The sequence below is a fragment of the Larus michahellis genome, chromosome 28 (genome assembly GCF_964199755.1).
Source record: "Larus michahellis chromosome 28, bLarMic1.1, whole genome shotgun sequence".
In the NCBI taxonomy this organism is placed as follows: domain Eukaryota; kingdom Metazoa; phylum Chordata; class Aves; order Charadriiformes; family Laridae; genus Larus; species Larus michahellis.
This window is the reverse complement of record NC_133923.1, coordinates 1,248,833-1,268,441: the sequence shown is the minus strand read 5'-3', so window position 1 is coordinate 1,268,441 and position 19,609 is coordinate 1,248,833. Positions and strand designations below refer to the sequence as shown.

Genomic DNA, 19,609 nt, shown 5'->3' with positions numbered 1-19,609 from the left:
CGTGCACCTGGAGACGTGAGGTGACAGGGTTGCACACGCGTGTGCAGGGACTCGTTTGCACACGCGTGTTGCATGGACGTGGCTGCGTGCAGGGACACATTTGTACACGCGTGTGCATGCACCTGGAGATGTGAGGTGTCAGGGTTGCACACGCGTGTGCAGAGCTGCGTTTGCACACGCGTGTGCATGCACGGTGAGGTGTGCAGGGACACGTTTGCACACGCGTGTGCGTGCACCTGGAGACGTGAGGTGACAGGCTTGCACACGCATTTGCAGGGACACGTTTGCACACGCGTGTGCATGCACCAGGATACGTGAGGTGACAGGCTTGCACACGCGTGTGCAGAGCTGCCTTTGCACACTAGTGTGCATGCACGGGGAGGTGTGCAGGGACACGTTTGCAAGCGCGTGTGCGTGCACGGGGAGGTGTGAGGGGGACAGGGCTGCACACACGTGTGCGTGCACATGGATGTGTGCAGGGATGAGGTTGCCCACGCGTGTGCTTCGCACGGGGAGGGGCGTGCACGTGTGTCGGGGGGGATGCACGTGAGGTCGTGCGTGTGCGTGCAAGGGGCCGTTTGCAGGGATGCACACGCGTGTGCAAGGACGCTCCGAGGCGGGAGGGACACCCCCCCGTGCGTGGCCGTGACCACGCGTGTGCACGAGGCATCGCTGGGCCCCTGCACGTCGCACGGCCGTGCTGGTGCACGGGTGCTGCCCTTGCACGCTGCGTTGCACCGACCGTCCTCGTGCACGAGGCGTTTCACCGCCCCGGTGATGGTGAACATCGCCCCGAGCTGCCCCGTCCCTGGTGCGTTGCACCGATGACGCTCGTGCACGAGGCATTTTTCCACCTCTTCATGGTGAACATGACCCCGAGCTGCCCCGTCCCTGGTGCGTTGCACCGACCGTCCTCGTGCACGAGGTGTTTCTCCGCCCCGGTGATGGTGACCATCGCCCCGAGCTGCCCCGTCCCTGGTGCGTTGCACCAATCGCGCTCGTGCACGAGGCATTTTCCCGCCTCTTCATGGTGAACATGACCCCGAGCTGCCCGTCCCTGGTGCGTTGCACCGATCGTGCTCGTGCACGAGGCATTTCTCCACCCTATTGATGGTGAACATCGCCCTGAGCTGCCCGTCCCTGGTGCGTTGCACCGATCGCGCTCGTGCACGAGGCATTTTCCCGCCTCTTCATGGTGAACATGACCCCAAGCTGCCCCGTCCCTCGTGCGTTGCACCGATCGCGCTCGTGCACGAGGTGTTTCTCTGCCCCGGTGATGGTGACCATCGCCCCGAGCTGCCCCGTCCCTGGTGCGTTGCACCGATCGTGCTCGTGCACGAGGCGTTTCTCCACCCTATTGATGGTGAACATCGCCCTGAGCTGCCCGTCCCTGGTGCGTTGCACCGATCACACTTGTGCACGAGGCATTTTCCCGCCTCTTCATGGTGAACATGACCCCAAGCTGCCCGTCCCTCGTGCGTTGCACCGATCGCGCTCGTGCACGAGGCGTTTCACCGCCCCGGTGATGGTGAACATCGCCCTGAGCTGCCCCGTCCCTGGTGCGTTGCACCGATCGCGCTCGTGCACGAGGCATTTCTCCACCCTGTTGATGGTGAACATCGCCCTGAGCTGCCCGTCCCTGGTGCGTTGCACCGACCGTCCCCGTGCCCCGGGCCTTGCGCTGCCCCGGCGCGGTGCCCGTCGCCCCGACCCCCCCCCTTACCCCCCCCGCCCCCCCCACACCCGCTGCCCCCCGTCCCCTCTGCCCCCCAACCAACCGACGCCCCTCTCCCCTCTCCCCACAGCACCACCCGGGGCCCTGAAGCCGGACGATGCCCCTTGGCCATGGCGGCCCCGCCGTCCCGTAGGATGCGGCCGCCGCCGCTGTCGTCCTCGCCGCCGTCACCGCCGTCACCGCCGCTGCTCCTGCTGGTGGTGGCCCTGGTGGCCCTGGTGGCCCCGGCGGCCCCGGCGGCGGCTCCCACCTCTTGCCCGGCGGCTTGTTCTTGCAGCAATCAGGCCAGTCGGGTCATCTGCACCCGGCGGGAGCTGCTGGAGGTGCCCACCAGCATCTCGGTCAACACGCGGTACCTGAACCTGCAGGAGAACCACATCCAGGTCATCCGCACCGACACCTTCAAGCACCTGCGGCACCTGGAGATCCTCCAGCTGAGCCGCAACCTGGTGCGGAAGGTGGAGGTGGGGGCCTTCAACGGCCTCCCCAACCTCAACACCTTGGAGCTTTTCGACAACCGCTTGACCACCGTCCCCACCCAGGCCTTCGAGTACCTCTCCAAGCTGCGGGAGCTCTGGCTGCGCAACAACCCCATCGAGAGCATCCCCTCCTACGCCTTCAACCGCGTCCCTTCCCTGCGGCGCCTGGACCTGGGCGAGCTCAAGCGTTTGGAGTACATCTCGGAAGCCGCCTTCGAAGGCTTGGTCAACCTGCGCTACTTGAACCTGGGGATGTGTAACCTCAAGGAGATCCCCAACTTGACGGCGCTGGTGAGGTTGGAGGAACTGGAGCTTTCGGGCAATCGGTTGGGGCGCGTCCGTCCCGGTTCTTTCCAAGGTTTGGGCAGCTTGAGGAAGCTGTGGTTGATGCACGCCCGGGTGGCGGCGGTGGAACGCAACGCCTTCGACGACCTCAAAGCGTTGGAAGAGCTGAACCTGGCCCACAACGAGCTGGCCTCGCTGCCCCACGACCTTTTCGCCCCCTTGCACCGCCTGGAGCGGGTCCACCTGCACCACAACCCCTGGCGTTGCGACTGCGACGTCTTGTGGTTGAGCTGGTGGTTGAGGGAGACGGTGCCCAGTAACACCAGTTGCTGCGCCCGGTGCCACGCGCCGCCGGCGTTGAGGGGACGGTACCTGGGGGAGCTGGAACCGGACATTTCACCTGCTACGCCCCCGTCATTGTGGAACCCCCGGCCGACCTCAACGTCACCGAAGGCATGGCGGCCGAGCTCAAGTGCCGCACCGGCACCGCCATGACCTCCGTCAACTGGTTGACGCCCAACGGGACCTTGATGACCCACGGCTCCTACCGGGTGCGGATCTCCGTCCTGCACGACGGCACCCTCAACTTCACCAACGTCACCGTGCAGGACACGGGCCAATACACCTGCATGGTGACCAACGCCGCCGGCAACACCACCGCCTCCGCCACCCTCAACGTCTCGGCCGCCGATGCCGCCGCCGCCGCCGCCGCCGCCGCCGCCGCCACCGGTTACACCTATTTCACCACCGTCACGGTGGAAACCACCGACGCTGGCGGCGAGGAACCGGCCCCGCAAACCGCCCCGGCCCCCACCGCCGGTTGGGAAGCGGCCGGCGGTTCCACGGCAGCCCCGGCCACCCGCGCCACCGGCAAACCCTTCACCGTCCCCATCACGGCGGTGGCGGCGGCGGGGGCCGGCGGAGGTTTGCAGGATCTGGACGACGTCTTGAAGACCACCAAGATCATCATCGGCTGCTTCGTGGCCATCACCTTCATGGCGGCCGTCATGCTGGTGGCCTTCTACAAGCTCCGCAAGCAGCACCAGCGCCACAAGCACCGGGGGGGCCGGCGCGCGCCGTGGAGATCGTCAACGTGGAGGACGAGCTGGCGGGAGGTGGAGGGGGGGGCGGCGGCGGCGGCGGCGGCGGCGGGGGGGGCGGCCCCGGGGACAATCGCTTGGCCTTGCCGGCGTTGGAGCGCGACCACCTCGACCGTTACGCCGCCTTCGCCGCCCATTACGGCAACAGCAGCGGGGGCGGGGGGGGGGCCCTGGGCTGCGGCAAGAACCCCCTGCTCAACTCCGTGCACGAACCCCTGCTCTTCAAGAGCCCCTCCAAGGAGAACGTGCAGGAGACCCAGATCTGAGGCGGGGGGCGGGGGGGGGACGGGGACGGGACGGGGTGGGGGGGACGACGGGGGACACACCCACCCACCCCCCCACCCCCCCCTGCCACCACCCGCCCCCCGGGATGATGGGGACGCCCCCCCCTCCCCCCTCTCCAAACCCCCCCCCGCCCACCCCCAAGGTGATGGGAACCCCTCCCCCCACCCCCCCCCCCCCACGCTGGGAAGGGGAGGGTTTGGGTGGGGGGGGGAGGGGGGGGGAGTTGCTGCCGAGGGACTCGTGCGATGCACGGGGAGGGGCGTGCGACGGAGGACTGGTGCGACGCACGGGGGGACGTGCGACGGAGGAGTCGCGCGACGGAGGAGTCGTGCGACGCACGGGGGGGGCGTGTGATGAAGGACCGGTGCGATGAAGGACTCGTGCGACGGAGGACTCGTGCGACAAAGGACTTGTGCGCTGGAGGACTCGTGCGACGCACGGGGAGGGGGAAGGATGCGATGGACTCATGCCATGAAGGACTCGTGCGATGCACGGGGAGGAGGGGGGGGCGCGTGTGATGGACTTGTGCAACGGAGGACTCGTGCCACGCACGGGGGGGGCGTGCGATGAAGGACTCGTGCGATGAAGGACTCGTGCGATGCACGGTGGGGGGGGGGGGCGTGTGCGCGATGAAGGACTTGGGCAATGCACGGGGGTCGTGCGGCGCCCCGGCGTTGTGCGATGAGGGACTCGTGCGACGCACAAGGGGGTGTGATGCATGGGGGGGGGGGGGCGTGCAACAAGGGACTCGTGCCATGCACGGGGGGGGGGGAGGGGGGGGTGTGATGCCCAGCGTTGAGCAACGAGGGACTCGTGCAATGCACTGGGGGGAGGCGATGAAGGACTCGTGTGACGCACGGGGGTCGTGCGAAGAGGGACTTGGGCGATGCACGGGGGGCGGGGGGGGGGGTCGTGCAACGCACGGCCTTGTGCGACGAGGGGCTTGTGCGACGGGGGGGTCGCTTGCGTGACGCGCGCTCTGGTGCGACGCACGGTGCTTTGTGGTAAAGCACAGCCTCGTGCGACGAAGGGCAGTTGTGCGATGAAGGACTCGTGCGATGCACGGGGTTGAGCAACGAAGGACCAGGTGCGACGCACGCTCTTGTGCGACGGACGGCGGCGTGCGGTGGTGTGTGGCGGAGCCCTCGTGCAACGCCCCGGGGGCTCGTCGTGCGAAGGCGGCCTCGTGCGAAGGCGTGTCCCGGCGCGACGCGCGACCTCACGCAGCGCCGGCCCCCGTGCAACGCCCGGCCCTCGTGCGACACATTGGCCTCGTGCGAGGCGCCCCCCCCCGAGGAGAGAGGCAGATTGGGGGGGGGGGGGGGGGCGCCCCTGGGCCGCGCTCCGTCCTTGTGCGACACGAGGCCTCGTGTGACAGTGGCCTTGTGCAACAACAGCCTCGTGCAACATGGGGCCTCGTGCGACGGCCACGCAGCTCACCATCGCGCCCCCCCCCCCCCAACACACACTCCCCCCCCTTCCCCATACTCCCCCCCCCCCTCCCGCTCCGGAGCGTCACGAGGAGAACGTGCGAGAGACGCAGACGCCGTGGCCTCGTGCGACGGCCCTCGTGCAACGCGAAGGGCTCCGGCCACCGCGGGGGGCCCCCTGCCACGGACTTGTGCGACGGCGTGGCCTCGTGCGACGGGGGGTGGCCTCGCGCCCCCGCCGGGCCCTCGTGCGACAGACTCCACGTGCGACGGACGCGTGCGACGCGGGACCGCGTGCAAGAGCCTCGTGCGTTGCCGGGGGCGGGGGGGTGTGGACGGACGACACACGACCCTCGCGTCACGGCCTCGTGCGACGTGTGCCCTCGTGCGACGGCCTCGTGCGATGTCCTCCCCCCCCCTCCCCCCCCGGCCCCCACGCTCTCGCTTGCTTTGTGACCCCCCCCCCCGCCGCCCCTCCCCCGCCCCAGCCCCTTCCCCCCCCTCCCCCCGCCCCGGCTTCGGGGGGGTCCAAGGAGGGGGGCGGCGGGGGGGGTGGGTGGGGGGGGGTGGAGGTCGGGGCTGGGGGCCGGGGGGGGGGGGGTCCCAGGGGGGGTCCCGGGGGCTTTTCTAGGCCCGTGGGGGGATTTTTTAATTCGCCGCGGCCGACACTTTCCTATTTTAATAAAAATCCATCACGGTCTTTCCAACCGCCGCCGGCGCCGCGCTGCTGCGGGGGGGGCGGGGGGGGGGGGAAGGGGGGGCTTGGCGTGTGCGTGGCGTGTGCGTGGCGTGGCCTTGGCGTGTGTGTGGTGTTCACTTGGCGTGGCCTTGGCTTTGGCTTGGCATGTGCTTGGCGTGTGCTTGGTGTGTGCGTGGTGTGGGCTTGGCATGGGCTTGGTGTTGGCTTGGCGTGTGTGTGGCGTGTGCTTGGCGTGTGCGTGGTGTTGGCTTGGCGTGGGCTTGGCATAGGCTTTCTGTTGGCTTGGCGTGTCCTTGGCGTGTGCATGGCATGGCCTTTGTGTTGGCTTGGCGTGTGTGTGGCGTGTGCTTGGCATGTGCGTGGCGTGTGCTTGGCGTGTGCGTGGTGTGTGCTTGGCGTGTGCGTGGCGTGTGCTTGGCATGTGCGTGGTGTTGGCTTGGCGTGGGCTTGGCATAGGATTTCTGTTGGCTTGGCGTGTCCTTGGCGTGTGCATGGCATGGGCTTGGTGTTGGCTTGGCGTGTGCTTGATGTGTGCTTGGCATGTGCGTGGTGTTGGCTTGGCATGTGTGTGGCGTGTGCTTGGCATGTGCATGGTGTGTGCGTGGCATGGGCTTGGTGTGTCCTTGGCGTGTGCGTGGCATGGGCTTGGTGCTGGCTTGGCGTGTGCTTGGCGTGTGCGTGGTGTGTGCTTGGTGTGTGCGTGGTGTTCGCGTGGTGTGTGCTCGGCATAGGCTTTCTGTTGGCTTGGCGTGTGCGTGGTGTGGGCTTGGCATGTGCGTGATGTTGGCTTGGCGTGTGTGTGGCGTGTGCTTGGCATGTGCATGGTGTTGGCTTGGTGTGTCCTTGGCGTGTGCGTGGCATGGGCTTGGTGTGTGCGTGGCATGTGTGTGGCGTGTGCTTGGCGTGTGCGTGGTGTTGGCTTGGCGTGGGCTTGGCATAGGCTTTCTGTTGGCTTGGCGTGTCCTTGGCTTTGGCTTGGCATGGGCTTGGCGTGTGCGTGGCATATGCATGGTGTTGGCTTGGCGTGTGCGTGGCATGGGCTTGGTGTGTGTGTGGCGTGTGTGTGGCGTGTGCTTGGCGTGTGTGTGGTGTTTGCTTGGCGTGGGCTTGGCATAGGCTTTCTGTTGGCTTGGTGTGTCCTTGGCATGTGCATGGCATGGGCTTGGCGTGGGCTTGGTGTGTGCTTGACGTGTGCTTGGCATGTGTGTGGCATGGTCTTGGTGTTGGCTAGGTGTGTGCGTGGTGTGTGCGTGGCGTGGGCTTGGCGTGTCCCTTGGCTTTGGCTTGGCATGTGTGTGGTGTGGGCTTGGTGTTGGCTTGGCATGTGCATGATGTTGGTGTGGCGTGTGCGTGGCATGGGCTTGGCGTGGGCTTGGCATGTGCGTGGCATAGGCTTGGTGTTGGCTAGGTGTGTGCGTGGTGTGTGCGTGGCGTGGGCTAGGCGTGTCCTTGGCTTTGGCTTGGCGTGTGCTTGGTGTGGGCTTGGTGTGGGCTTGGTGTGTGCATGGCGTGTGCTTGGTGTGTGTGTGGTGTTCACTTGGCGTGTGCGTGGTGTGGGCTTGGCGTGTCCTGGGCTTTGGCTTGGCGTGTGCTTGATGTGTGCGTGGCGTGTGCGTGGTGTTGGCTTGGCGTGTGCGTGTTGTTGGCTTGGCATGTCCTTGGCTTTGGCTTGGCATGTGCTTGGCGTGTGCGTGGTGTGTGCTTGGTGTGTGCGTGGCGTCAGCTTGGTGTTGGCTTGGCATGTGCTTGATGTGTGCTTGGCGTGGACGTGGTGTTGGCTTGGCATGTACTCGGCGTGTGCGTGGTGTGGCCTTGGCGTGTGTGTGGCAAGGGCTTGGTATGGGCTTAGCGTGGGCTTGGTGTGTGCATGGTATGGGCTTAGCATGGGCTGGGCACGGGCTTGGCGTGTGGATGGCGTGTGGATGGCGTGTGGGTGGCGTGTGGGTGGCGTGTGGGTGGTGTGTGGATGGCGTGCACTTGGAATGGGCTTGGCGTGTCCCTGGCATGGGCTTGGCATGGCCTTGGCGTGGTCTTGGTATGTGTGTGGTGTGTTCATGGTGTGTGCGTGGCACGGACTTGGCATGTGGATGGCATGGCCTTGGCATGTGCGTGTCGTGGGCTTGGGGTGTGTGTAGCATGAACTTGGCATGTGCTTGGCATGACCTTGGCACGTGCGTGGCACATGCTGGGCATGACCTTGGCGCGTGTGGGCTGTGCTTGGCGTGTCCTTGGCGTGTGCTCATGGGCTCCGAGTGACCTTGGAGTAGGCCCAGCGTGTGCTTGGCGTGCACGTGGCATGTTCTTGGCGTGTCCGCGCTGGGGGGTTGCTTTATGGCCTTGGTGTGTGCGTGGCGTGTGTAGGTGTTGCGTGGGGGGGCTGCACATGCCAAGGCCACGCTAAGGACATGCCAAGGACACGCCACACGGGGCAGTGGGGGGGGGGGGGGGTCACATCACCCTGGAGGGGACCCAGGTGTCCGGGGGGGGGATGGTGGTGGGGTGCTCCCACCGTTGCCATGGCAACCGGGGGGGTGGGGGGGTGTCCCCCGGCCGTCTGGGTCCCCTCGTTGCGATGATTTGGGGGGGGGGGGGGGGGGTTGGTGCTGGCCGCCCCCCCCGCCCTGCGGATGCTGGTCGCCATGGCAACGGGCCGGTTGCCACGGCAACACTGGGGGGGGGAGGGAGGGGGAGGGGCACTGCGGCGGTTGCCATGGCGACACTGCACAAAGAGATGGGGGGGGGGGCTTACCCGCCCCCCCCCCCTCCCCCCCAGACCCGGTTGCCGCGGTAACGGTGCTGCAGAGCGGTTGCCATGGCAACGGCGGATGGATTGGGGCGGGGGGGGGCGGGGACGGCGCTGCGGCGCTGTCGCCATGGCAACGGCGCCCGGTGATGGGAGGGGGGGGGGACCGCTGGCCCCGCCCCCCCCCGCCAAAGAAAGGGAGGGGGTGGGGGGGACACCCAGGCGTCCGGGTGTCGTGTGTCCCCTCCCCCACAAAAAGGGACCCGGGTGTCCCCGACCCCCCCCCAAAAAGGGACCCAGGTGTCCGGGTGTCGTGTGTGTCCCCCCCCCCAAAAAGGGACCCGGGCGTTCTCGACCCCACCCCCCCCCCCCAAAAAGGAACCCAGGCGTCCGGGTGTCGTGTCCCGCCCCCCCCCCCCCCAAAAAGGGACCCGGGCGTCCCCGACCCCCCCGCCCCCAAAAAAGGGACCCAGGTGTCCCGGCCCCCAACCCCCCCCCCCCACCGCCCCCCCAAAAAAGGGACCCAGGTGTCCGGGTGTCCTGTGTCCCCCCCCCCCCCCCCAAAAGGGACCCGGGTGTCCCCGACCCCCCCGCCCCCAAAAAGGGACCCAGGTGTCCGGGTGTCGTGTGTCCCCCCCCCACCCAAAAAGGGACCCGGGCGTTCCCGACCCCCCCCCAAAAAGGGACCCAGGTGTCCGGGTGTCGTGTCCCCGCCGCCCCCCCCCCCAAAAAAGGGACCCGGGCGTCCCCGAACCCCCGCCCCCAAAAAGGGACCCAGGTGTCCCGGCCCCCAACCCCCCCCCCCCCACCGCCTCCCCAAAAAAGGGACCCAGGTGTCCGGGTGTCCTGTGTGTCCCCCCCCCCGCAAAAAGGGACCCGAGTGTCCCCGACCCCCCCCCAGAAAGGGACCCAGGTGTCCGGGTGTCGTGTGTCCCCCCCCCCCCCAAAAAGGGACCCGGGTGTCCCCGACCCCCCCGCCCCCAAAAAGGGACCCAGGTGTCCGGGTGTCGTGTGTCCCCCCCCCCCCCAAAAAGGGACCCGGGCGTTCCCGACACCCCCCCCCCCCCTCCCAAAAAGGGACCCAGGTGTCCCGGCCCCCACCCCCCCCCCCCCCCAAAAAGGGACCCAGGCGTCCGGGTGTCGTGTCCCGCCCCCCGCCCCCCCCCCCCCCAAAAAGGGACCCGGGCGTTCCCGACCCCCCCCCAAAAAGGGACCCAGGTGTCCCGGCCCCCAACCCCCCCCCCCCCCCCCCCCGCCCCCCCAAAAAAGGGACCCAGGTGTCCGGGTGTCCTGTGTGTCCCCCCCCCCCCAAAAAGGGACCCGGGTGTCCCCGACCCCCCCCCCAAAAAGGGACCCAGGTGTCCCGGCCCCCAACCCCCCCCCCCCACCGCCCCCCCAAAAAGGGACCCAGGTGTCCGGGTGTCGTGTGTCCCCCCCCCACCCAAAAAGGGACCCGGGCGTTCCCGACCCCCCCCCAAAAAGGGACCCAGGTGTCCGGGTGTCGTGTCCCCGCCGCCCCCCCCCCCCAAAAAAGGGACCCGGGCGTCCCCGAACCCCCGCCCCCAAAAAGGGACCCAGGTGTCCCGGCCCCCAACCCCCCCCCCCCCACCGCCTCCCCAAAAAGGGACCCAGGTGTCCGGGTGTCCTGTGTGTCCCCCCCCCCGCAAAAAGGGACCCGAGTGTCCCCGACCCCCCCCCAGAAAGGGACCCAGGTGTCCGGGTGTCGTGTGTCCCCCCCCCCCCCAAAAAGGGACCCGGGTGTCCCCGACCCCCCCGCCCCCAAAAAGGGACCCAGGTGTCCGGGTGTCGTGTGTCCCCCCCCCCCCAAAAAGGGACCCGGGCGTTCCCGACACCCCCCCCCCCCTCCCAAAAAGGGACCCAGGTGTCCCGGCCCCCCCCCCCCCCCCCCCCCAAAAAGGGACCCAGGCGTCCGGGTGTCGTGTCCCGCCCCCCGCCCCCCCCCCCCAAAAAGGGACCCGGGCGTTCCCGACCCCCCCCCAAAAAGGGACCCAGGTGTCCCGGCCCCCAACCCCCCCCCCCCCCGCCCCCCCAAAAAAGGGACCCAGGTGTCCGGGTGTCCTGTGTGTCCCCCCCCCCCCAAAAAGGGACCCGGGTGTCCCCGACCCCCCCCCAAAAAGGGACCCAGGTGTCCGGGCCCCCAACCCCCCCCCCCCCCCCGCCCCCGGAAGGGACCCGGGCGTCCGGGTTGAGCATTAACCAGCCCCGGGGGGGGCAAAGGCCGGGCCGAGCCGGCGGGACGTGGGGCAGGTGGGGGCTGGGGGGGGGGGGGAACTCGGGGGGGGGGCAATTAGTGGGGGCAGAGCGGCAATTAGGGAGGCGGGGGGGGCAGTTGGGAAGGGGAGAAGGGGCAATTTGGGGGGCGGGGAGGGGCTGGGGAGGGGTAGTGGGGGGGCGGAAGGGGCAATTAAGGGGGTGGGGGGAGCAGTTGGGGGGCTGGAGGGGGAGTTACAGACCGGGGGGGGCAATTATGGGGCTCGGGGGGGGGGGCAATTAGGGGGTAAGGGGTGGAATTAGGGGGCGGAGGGGAAATTAGGGGGCAGATGGGGTAATTAGGGGGGGGGGGGCACCCATGGGGCTAAGGGGGGCACTTAGGGGGTGGGGGGGGGTAGTTTAGGGGTCTGGGGAGGCAGTTGGGGGGGTAAGGAGGGACACTCAGGGGGCAGTTGGGGGTCAGCGGGAGCAGTTATGGGGCTTGGGGGGGGGCAGTTATGGGGCAGGGGGGGCAGTTGGGGGTCAGAGTGTGGGGCAACCCTCAGTGCCCCCCCCCGGACCCCCCACACCCCCCCCCCCGCCTCCCCAGGCCATGGCGCAGGCGGAGGCCCCGCGGAGTCGCCGTGTGGGGATCCTGGGCTACGGCCAGTTGGGTACTGGGGGGACTGGGAGGGAGTGGGAGGGGGAACTGGGAGGTCTGGGAGGGGGTCCGGGGGCACTGGGAGGGACTGAGAGGGGGAACTGGAGGGGACTGGGAGAGGGTCTGGGGGAACTGGGGGGGACTGGGAGGGAGTGGGAGGGGGAACTGCGGGGGTCTGGGAGGGGGTCCGGGGGCACTGGGAGAGTCTGCGGGGGGGGAATGGGAGGGACTGGGAAGGGGAACTGGGGGGACTGGGAGGGGCACTGGGGGGCACTGGGAGGGACTGCGAGGGGGTCCGGGGGCACTGGGAGGGGGCACTGGGGGGCACTGGGAGGGACTGGGAGGGACTGAGAGGGGGGACTGGGGGGACTGGAGGAGAGTGGGAGGGGGTCTGGGGGCACTGGGAGGGAGTGGGAGGGGGAACTGGGGGGGACTGGGAGGGACTGGGAGAGGGTCTGGGGGCACTGGGGGCACTGGGAGGGACTGAGAGGGGGAACTGGGAGGGACTGGGAGGGAGTGGGAGGGGGAACTGGGGAGACTGGGAGGGACTGGGAGAGGGGACTGAGGGGCAGTTGAGGGGCTGGGGGGCTTGGGGGGGCAATTGGGTAACCAGAGGGGTAACTGGGGCAGTGGGGGGGTAATTGGGGTAATCAGAGGGGTAACTGGGGGCTATGGGAGTGATTTGGGGTAATTAGGGTAATTGGGGGGGTGGGGGGGCAATTAAGAGGGTAATTAGGGTAATTGGAGGGGTATGGGGGGCAATTAAGAGGGTAATTAGGGTAATTGGAGGGGTAGGGGGGGCAATTAAGAGGGTAATTAGGGTAATTGGAGGGGTATGGGGGGGCAATTAATAGGGTAATTAGGGTAATTGGAGGGGTATGGGGCAATTAATAGGGTAATTAGGGTAATTGGAGGGGTATGGGGGGCAATTAAGAGGGTAATTAGGGTAATTGGAGGGGTATGGGGGGCAATTAAGAGGGTAATTAGGGTAATTGGAGGGGTATGGGGGGCAATTAAGAGGGTAATTAGGGTAATGGAGGGGTAAGTGGGGGCAATTGGAGGGGTAGGTGGGGGCAATTAAGGGGGTAATTGGGGCAGTTGGAGAGGTAAGGGGGGGGGCTGTGGGGCAACTGGGGGGGGGGGGGGTAAAAAGGGGCTGTGGGGGTAACTGGGGGGGCAGCCGGGGGGGCGATGGGGGCAAGCGGGAGGACACCGGGGGCGGGGGGGGGACGGAATTGGGGCAGAGCAGTGTCGTGTCGTGTCGTGTCGTGTGTCCCCCCCCTCCGGGCGGTTCCGGGGGGGGTGACAGGGCAGTTCCTGGGGGGAAGGGGGGGGGGATGGGACGGGGGGGGGGGGTGACAGTGCTGTGTGTCGTGTGTTCCCCCCCCCCCCCCCAGGGCAGTTCCTGGCGGGGGAGCTGCTGGCCCGGGGCCCCCCCCTGGGCTTGACCTTGGCCTTCGTCTGGGCGCGGGACGGGGGGCGGCTGGAGGGGCTGCCCCCCCCCCTGCGCCTGCCCGACCTGCGCCTGCTCCCCCAGACGTGAGTGACACCCCCTGTCACCTCCCCCCCCCCCCCCGTGTCACCCCCCCGTGTCACACACACACACACCCCCCCCAGCCCCTGGGGACCCCCCCCCCCCGGCCCCGCCACCACCTTGGCACCCCCACGGCACCCCCGGGACCCCAATGGCACCCCCAGCGTCCCCTGCCACCCAGATGTCACCCCCCCAGAACACTGTGTCACCCTCAGGACCCCCGTGTCACCCCCAGCGTCACCCACCTCCCCCGTGTCACCTCCGGGACCCCGACGTCACCCCGGGACCCCCGCGTCACCCCCGGTGTCACACACCTCCCCCGCGTCACCTCCGCGACCCCAATGTCACCTCGGGACCCCCGCGTCACCCCCAGCGTCACCCACCACCCCGTGTCACCTCTGGGACCCCGACGTCACCTCGGGACCCCCGCGTCACCCCCAGGGTCTCCTGCCACCCCCATGTCACCCCTGGGACCCCCGTGTCACCCCCAGGGTCCCCTGCCACCCCCATGTCACCCCCGAGACCCCAGTGTCACCCCCAGGACCCCAGTGTCACCCCCAGGATGCCAGTGTCACCCCCAGCATCACCTGCCACTCCAAAGTCACCCTGGGACCCCCGTGTCACCCCCATTCCCCTCCCTCCCCCCCGCCATGCCACCCTGCCACCCCCCGTCACCTCCCCAGACCCTCATGTCCCCAGGGTCCCCCAATGTCCTAGTGCCACCCCGTGTCCCCAGGGTGCCCCCACATCCCAGTGCCACCCCATGTCCCCAGGGTCCCCAAGGTCCTGGTGCCACCCTGTGTCTACAGAGTCCCCCATGTCCTGGTGCCACCCCATGTCCCCAGGGTCCCCCCATGTCCCAGTGCCACTCATGTCCCCAGGGTCCCTCCATGCCCTACTGTTACCCCATGTCCCCAGGGTCCCCCTGTGTCCCAGTGCCACCCCGTGTCCCCAGGGTCCCTCCATGCCCCACTGTCACCCCATGTCCCCAGGGTCCCCCAATGTCCTAGTGCCACCATATACATCAGGGTGTCCCATGCCCCACGGTCACCCCATGTCCCCAGGGTCCCCCCATGTCCCAGTGCCACCCCGTGCCCCAGGGTCCCTCCATGACCCGGTGTCACCCTGTACCCCAGGGTGCCCCATGTCCTGGTGCCACCCCATGTCCCCAGTGTCCCCCCGTGTCCCAGTGCCACCCCGTGTCCCCAGGGTCCCTCCATGCCCTACCGTCACCCCATGTCCCCAGGGTCCCCCAATGTCCTAGTGCCACCGTATACATCAGGGTGTCCCATGCCCCACTGTCACCCCATGTCCCCAGGGTCCCCCCGTGTCCCAGTGCACCCCGTGTCCCCAGTGTCCCGGTGTCACCCTGTACCCCGGGGTGCCCCATGTCCTGGTGCCACCCTGTTGTCCCCAGGGAGGTGGACCTGGTGGTGGAGGTGGCACATCCCTGCGTGGCCCGGGAGCACGGCGAGGACATCCTGGCCCACGCTGACTTCATGGTGGGGACACGGGGACAGGGTGGCGGGCGGTGGGGGGAGGTTGGGGACATGGAGATGGGGTGGTGGGGACACGGGGACACTGGGGATGGGATTGGTGGGGCCATGGGGACAATGAGGAGTTTGGGGACACTGGGGATGGGATGGGGGGGCCATGGGGACAATGAGGAGGTTGGGGACAGAGGGGATGGGCTGTTGGGGACGTGGGGACGACGGGGGTGTTGGGGACAGCAGGGATGGGGTGGTGAGGACACAGGGGACAACGAGGAGGTTGGGGACAGTGACGATGGGGTGGTGGGGAGGTGGGGACAGTGGGGACAGCTGGGAGGTTGGGGACAGCCAGGGACAGGAGGGTGGGGACATTGGGGTTGACAAGGGGGCTGGGGACAAGGGGAGGTTGGGGACACTGGGGGTGGGATTTGGGGACAATGGAGATATTTGGGACAGTGGGGGATGGGGTGGTGGGGACAAGGGGACTTGGGGAGGTTGGGGACAGAGGGGGTGGCATCTTGGGGACAATGGGGGCACCAGGGACAGCAGGGAGCTTGGGGACAGCTGGGGACAGGACAACGGGGACACTGTGGGGACAACAGGGACAACAGGACAGTGGGGATGGGGCGGTGGGGACACGGGGACAAGGGAAGGTTGGGGACAGGGGGGACGATGGCAGTGGGGATGTGGGGACAGTGGGAGTTTGGGGACAGAGGGGGTGGGATGTTGGGGACATGGGGGGGAGGTTGGGGACAGTGGGGACGGGGTGGTGGGGACGTGGGGACAATGGGGAGGTTGGGGACATGGGGAGGCTGGGGACAGTGGGGATGGGGTGGTGGGGACGTGGGGACAATGGGGAGGTTGGGGACATGGGGGGACGATGGCAGTGGGGATGTGGGGACAATGGGGAGGTTGGGGACAGAGGGGGTGGGATGTTGGGGACAATGGGGAGGTTGGGGACAGCTGGGGCCAGGACGACGGGGACACTGGGGACAATAGGGATGGATGTGGGGGAGAGCGGGGACGCGGGGACAGTGGGGACATTGGGATCGGGACAGAGAGGACGTTGGGGACAGTGGGACGACAGCGGGGGCGGTGGGGCCGGCGGGGGACGCGGTGGCCCGAGCCGCTGTCCCCAGCTGGGGTCCCCCACGGCGCTGGCGGACCCCGAGACCGAGCGGCGGCTGCGGGCGGCGGCGGCGCGGGGGGGACACACGCTCTACGTCCCCCGGGGCGCCCTGTGGGGCTGCGAGGACATCCGGCGCATGGACGACGCTGGCACGCTGGCCGTGAGCCACCCGCGGGGACACCGGCGGCAGGGGGACACCGGGAGGGACACTGGGGGGGGTTGGGGACACCAAGGGGTGGGATGCCCTGGGGTTGGGGACACCCACCGTGGGGTTGAGGACATCAAGGGGTGGGACACTCTGAGGCTGGGGACACCATGGGGCTTGGGGACATCATGGGCTTGGTGAGATACCATGGGCTTGGGGACATCATGGGCTTGGGGACACTGTGGAGTTGGTGACACCGTGGCCTTGGGATACCCTGGGGTTGGGGACACTGTGGGGTTGGGGACATCATGGGCTTGGTGACACTGTGGAGTTGGGGACATCATGGGCTTGGGGACACCGTGTGCTTGGGAACATCACGGGGCTTGGGGTGCCCTGGGGTTGGGGACACCGTGGGGTTGGGGACATCAAGGGGTGGGACACTCTGAGGCTGGGGACACCATGGGGCTTGGGGACATCATGGGCTTGGTGAGATACCATGGGCTTGGGGACATCATGGGCTTGGGGACACTGTGGAGTTGGGGACACCGTGGGCTGGGGGACAACATGGGCTTGGTGACACTGTGGAGTTGGGGACATCATGGCTTGGGGATGTCATGGGCTTGGTGACACTGTGGAGTTGGGGACACCGTGGACTTGGGGACACTGTGGGTTTGGGGACATCACGGGGCTTAGGATGCCCTGGGGTTGGGGACACCGTGGGGTTGGGGACATCAAGGGGTGGGACACTCTGAGGCTGGGGACACCATGGGGCTTGGGGACATCATGGGCTTGGTGAGATACCATGGGCTTGGGGACACCATGGGCTTGGTGACACTGTGGAGTTGGGGACATCATGGCTTGGGGATGTCATGGGCTTGGTGACACTGTGGAGTTGGGGACACCGTGGACTTGGGGACACTGTGGGTTTGGGGACATCACGGGGCTTGGGATGCCCTGGGGTTGGGGACACCGTGGGGTTGGGGACATCAAGGGGTGGGACACTGTGAGGCTGGGAACATCGTGGGCTTGGGGACACTGTGGGGTTGGGGACACTGGGGTTGAGGACACCGTGGGGCTGGGGACACCATGGGGCTGGGGACACCATGGGGGCTCGGGGATGTCATGGGGCATGAGATCCCGTGGGGATGGGGTCTCCAGGGCGTTGGGGACACCATGGGATGCCACGGGGTTGGGGACACTGTGGGATTGGGGACACCAAGGGGCTTGGGATGCCATGGGGTTGGGGACATGAAGAAGTCAGGGACAGCAAGGGGTGGGACATTCTGGGGTTGGGGACACCACAGGTCTTGGGATGCCATTGGGGTTGGGGACGCCAAGGAGTTGGACACTGTGGGGTTGGGGACGGTGTCTGGATTGGGGACCACAGTGTTGAGGTTGGGGACGACACTGGGGTTTGGGGACAATGTCCGAGGTTGGGGACCACATCCAGGGCTGGGGACAGCGTGCAAGTTCGTGGCTGGCACCCAAAGTTGGGGACAACATCAGAGGTTGGGGACAGTAACTGGCCTTGAGGACCACATCTGGGCTTGGGGACAGTGTCCAAACCTGGGGACAGTGCCCAGGCTTGGTGATGACATCTAGATTTGGGGACAGTGTCCAAGGTTGGGGACCATGTTTGGGGACAGCGCCCAAGGTTGGTGACCATGCCCGAGGTTGGGGACAGTGCCTGGGCTTGGTGACCACATCTGGGGTTGGGGACAATGTCCGAGGTTGGGGACAGTGTCCGAGGTTGGGGACAGTGTCAAAGCTCGGGGACCATGTTCAGGTTTGGGGACGGTGCCTGGGCTTGGTGACCACATCTGGGGTTGGGGACAGTGTCTTAAGGTTGGGGACAGTGCCCAAGGTTGGGGACAGTGTCCACGGCTGGTGACCATGTCCAAAGTTGGGGACAGTGCCTGGGCTTGGTGACCACATCTGGGCTTGGGGACAATGTCCAAGGTTGGGGACCACGCTGGGCTTTGGGGACAGTGTCTGAGGTTGGGGACCACGTCCAGATTTGGGGACGACATCCAAAGCTGGTGACCACATCAGGGTTTGGGGACAGTTCCTGGCCTTGGGGACAACGTCCAAGTTTGGGGACAGGACCGGGGCTGCTGGTGACATCCGTCCCCCTTCCACCCCAGGCGCTGAAGGTGACGATGACGAAGGCCCCCCAGAGCTTCCGCCTGCAGGGGTGGCTCCAGGAGCGGCTGGTGGCCGCGGTGGCAGCGGGGGGACGGGCTGTCCTCTACGAGGGTCCCCTGCGTCCCCTCTGTCCCCTCGCCCCCAACAACGTCAACACCATGGCAGCCGCCGCGGTGGCCGCCCCCGGCCTGGGCTTCGATGGCGTCCGCGCCTGCCTGGTGGCCGACCCCAGGTGGGTGACGTGCCACCAACCCCTGGCCGGGGGGGGCACCTCCCGGTGGTGTCACCGCCCTGGGTGACAAGCGCCGTGTGTCCCCGCAGTGTCCCCGACTGGCACATCGTGGAGGTGGAGGTGACGAGCGTGGGGGAGGAGGGCCGGGCCCTGAGTGTCACCAGCACCCGCCGCAACCCGGCGGCGCGGGGGGCTGTCACCGGCAGTGCCACCCGTCACGCCTTCTGGAGCAGCCTGAGGGGTGGGGACGCCTGGCACCTGTCCCCTCTTGTCACCTCCTGGCCCCCCCCTCCCCTCGTGTGTCCCCACGTCCCCTGTCCCACCCATGTCCTCGTGGCCAACATCCTCCCTGTCCCCCCACAGGTCCCCATGTCCATGTCCCTCCACATGTCCCCATGTCCCCCCATGTCCTCTATGTCCCCCCATGTGTCCCCAATGTCCTCCTGTCCCCCAATGCCCTCTGTGTCCACCCATCTGTCCCCAAATGTCGTGTTCCCAATGTCCCCATGTCCTCCGTATGTTCCCAACGTCCTCCATGTCCCCTCATATGTCCCCAATGTCCCCCTCCATATGTCCCCAATGTCCTCCATGTCCCCTCATATGTCCCCACGTCCCCCATGTCCCCCTCCATATGTCCCCAACGTCCTCCATGTCCCCTCATACGTCCCCAATGTCCCCCTCCGTATGTCCCCAATGTCCTCCATGTCCCCTCATGTCCCCACGTCCCCCATGTCCCCCTCCGTATGTCCCCAATGTCCTCCATGTCCCCTCATGTCCCCACGTCCCCCATGTCCCCCTCCGTATGTCCCCAATGTCCTCCATGTCCCCTCATATGTCCCCACGTCCCCAATGTCCCCCTCCGTATGTCCCCAAGTCCCCCAATGGCCCCTGCGTCCCCCCAGAAGTCCCCACGTCCCTCCATTCCCCCTGTGCCCCATGTCCTCTGCTCCCCCCCCAATACGTCCCCAGTGTCCCCTCCACACCATGCCCATGGCCTGGGTCCCCCCATGTCCCCAGTGTCCCCCCACGTCCCCAGTGTCCCCCCACGTCCCATGTCCCCACCCCCCCCCCCTCCACAATGTCCCCAGCGCCCCCCCGCTCACTCCCTCTATCCCCCTCCCCGCAGCCTGCCACGGCCATGGCGGATGCGTCCAGCTCTGCTGAGGACACCGGGACCCGCGACAGCCCGGCGACAGCCCGGCGACAGCCCGCCGACGGCGCGGGGCGGGGGGGTGACATTAAAGTCGGCGACAGCGGCACCGCGGCGGCCAGGCCTCATCATGGCGGGGGGTGGGGGGGGGGGGG

General features: G+C 67.8%; 2 protein-coding genes across 2 annotated transcripts in view; both read left to right on the top strand.

Moving 5' to 3' along the window:
* The window catches only part of LRRC4B (leucine rich repeat containing 4B), a 10,253-nt gene extending 6,321 nt beyond the window's left edge, over nt 1-3,932 (top strand). The window contains 3 exon segments of the mRNA XM_074567534.1: nt 1,806-2,884; nt 2,887-3,560; nt 3,563-3,932. Coding sequence (XP_074423635.1) covers nt 1,846-2,884; nt 2,887-3,560; nt 3,563-3,865 — 2,016 coding nt within the window. The 5' untranslated portion in view covers nt 1,806-1,845 and the 3' untranslated portion in view covers nt 3,866-3,932.
* A 7,035-nt stretch (nt 3,933-10,967) lies between these two features.
* On the top strand, nt 10,968-19,563 carry ASPDH (aspartate dehydrogenase domain containing). The gene is made up of 8 exons (XM_074567529.1): nt 10,968-11,025; nt 11,579-11,642; nt 13,027-13,168; nt 14,581-14,665; nt 15,793-15,942; nt 18,072-18,304; nt 18,394-18,545; nt 19,431-19,563. The coding sequence occupies exons 2-8, from the start codon at nt 11,582-11,584 to the stop codon at nt 19,466-19,468; spliced, it is 861 nt and encodes a 286-aa protein (XP_074423630.1). The 5' UTR covers nt 10,968-11,025; nt 11,579-11,581; the 3' UTR covers nt 19,469-19,563.
* Nucleotides 19,564-19,609: the final 46 nt, after the last annotated feature.

Excerpts from the sequence above, each read along its gene's own strand:
- ASPDH (XM_074567529.1), top strand. The coding sequence starts at position 11,582 with ATGGCGCAGGCGGAGGCCCCGCGGAGTCGCCGTGTGGGGATCCTGGGC. Across the intron at positions 13,169-14,580 it reads CTGCGCCTGCTCCCCCAGAC|GGAGGTGGACCTGGTGGTGG; the intron begins GTGAGTGACACC and ends TGTTGTCCCCAG. Across the intron at positions 15,943-18,071 it reads ACGACGCTGGCACGCTGGCC|GCGCTGAAGGTGACGATGAC; the intron begins GTGAGCCACCCG and ends CTTCCACCCCAG.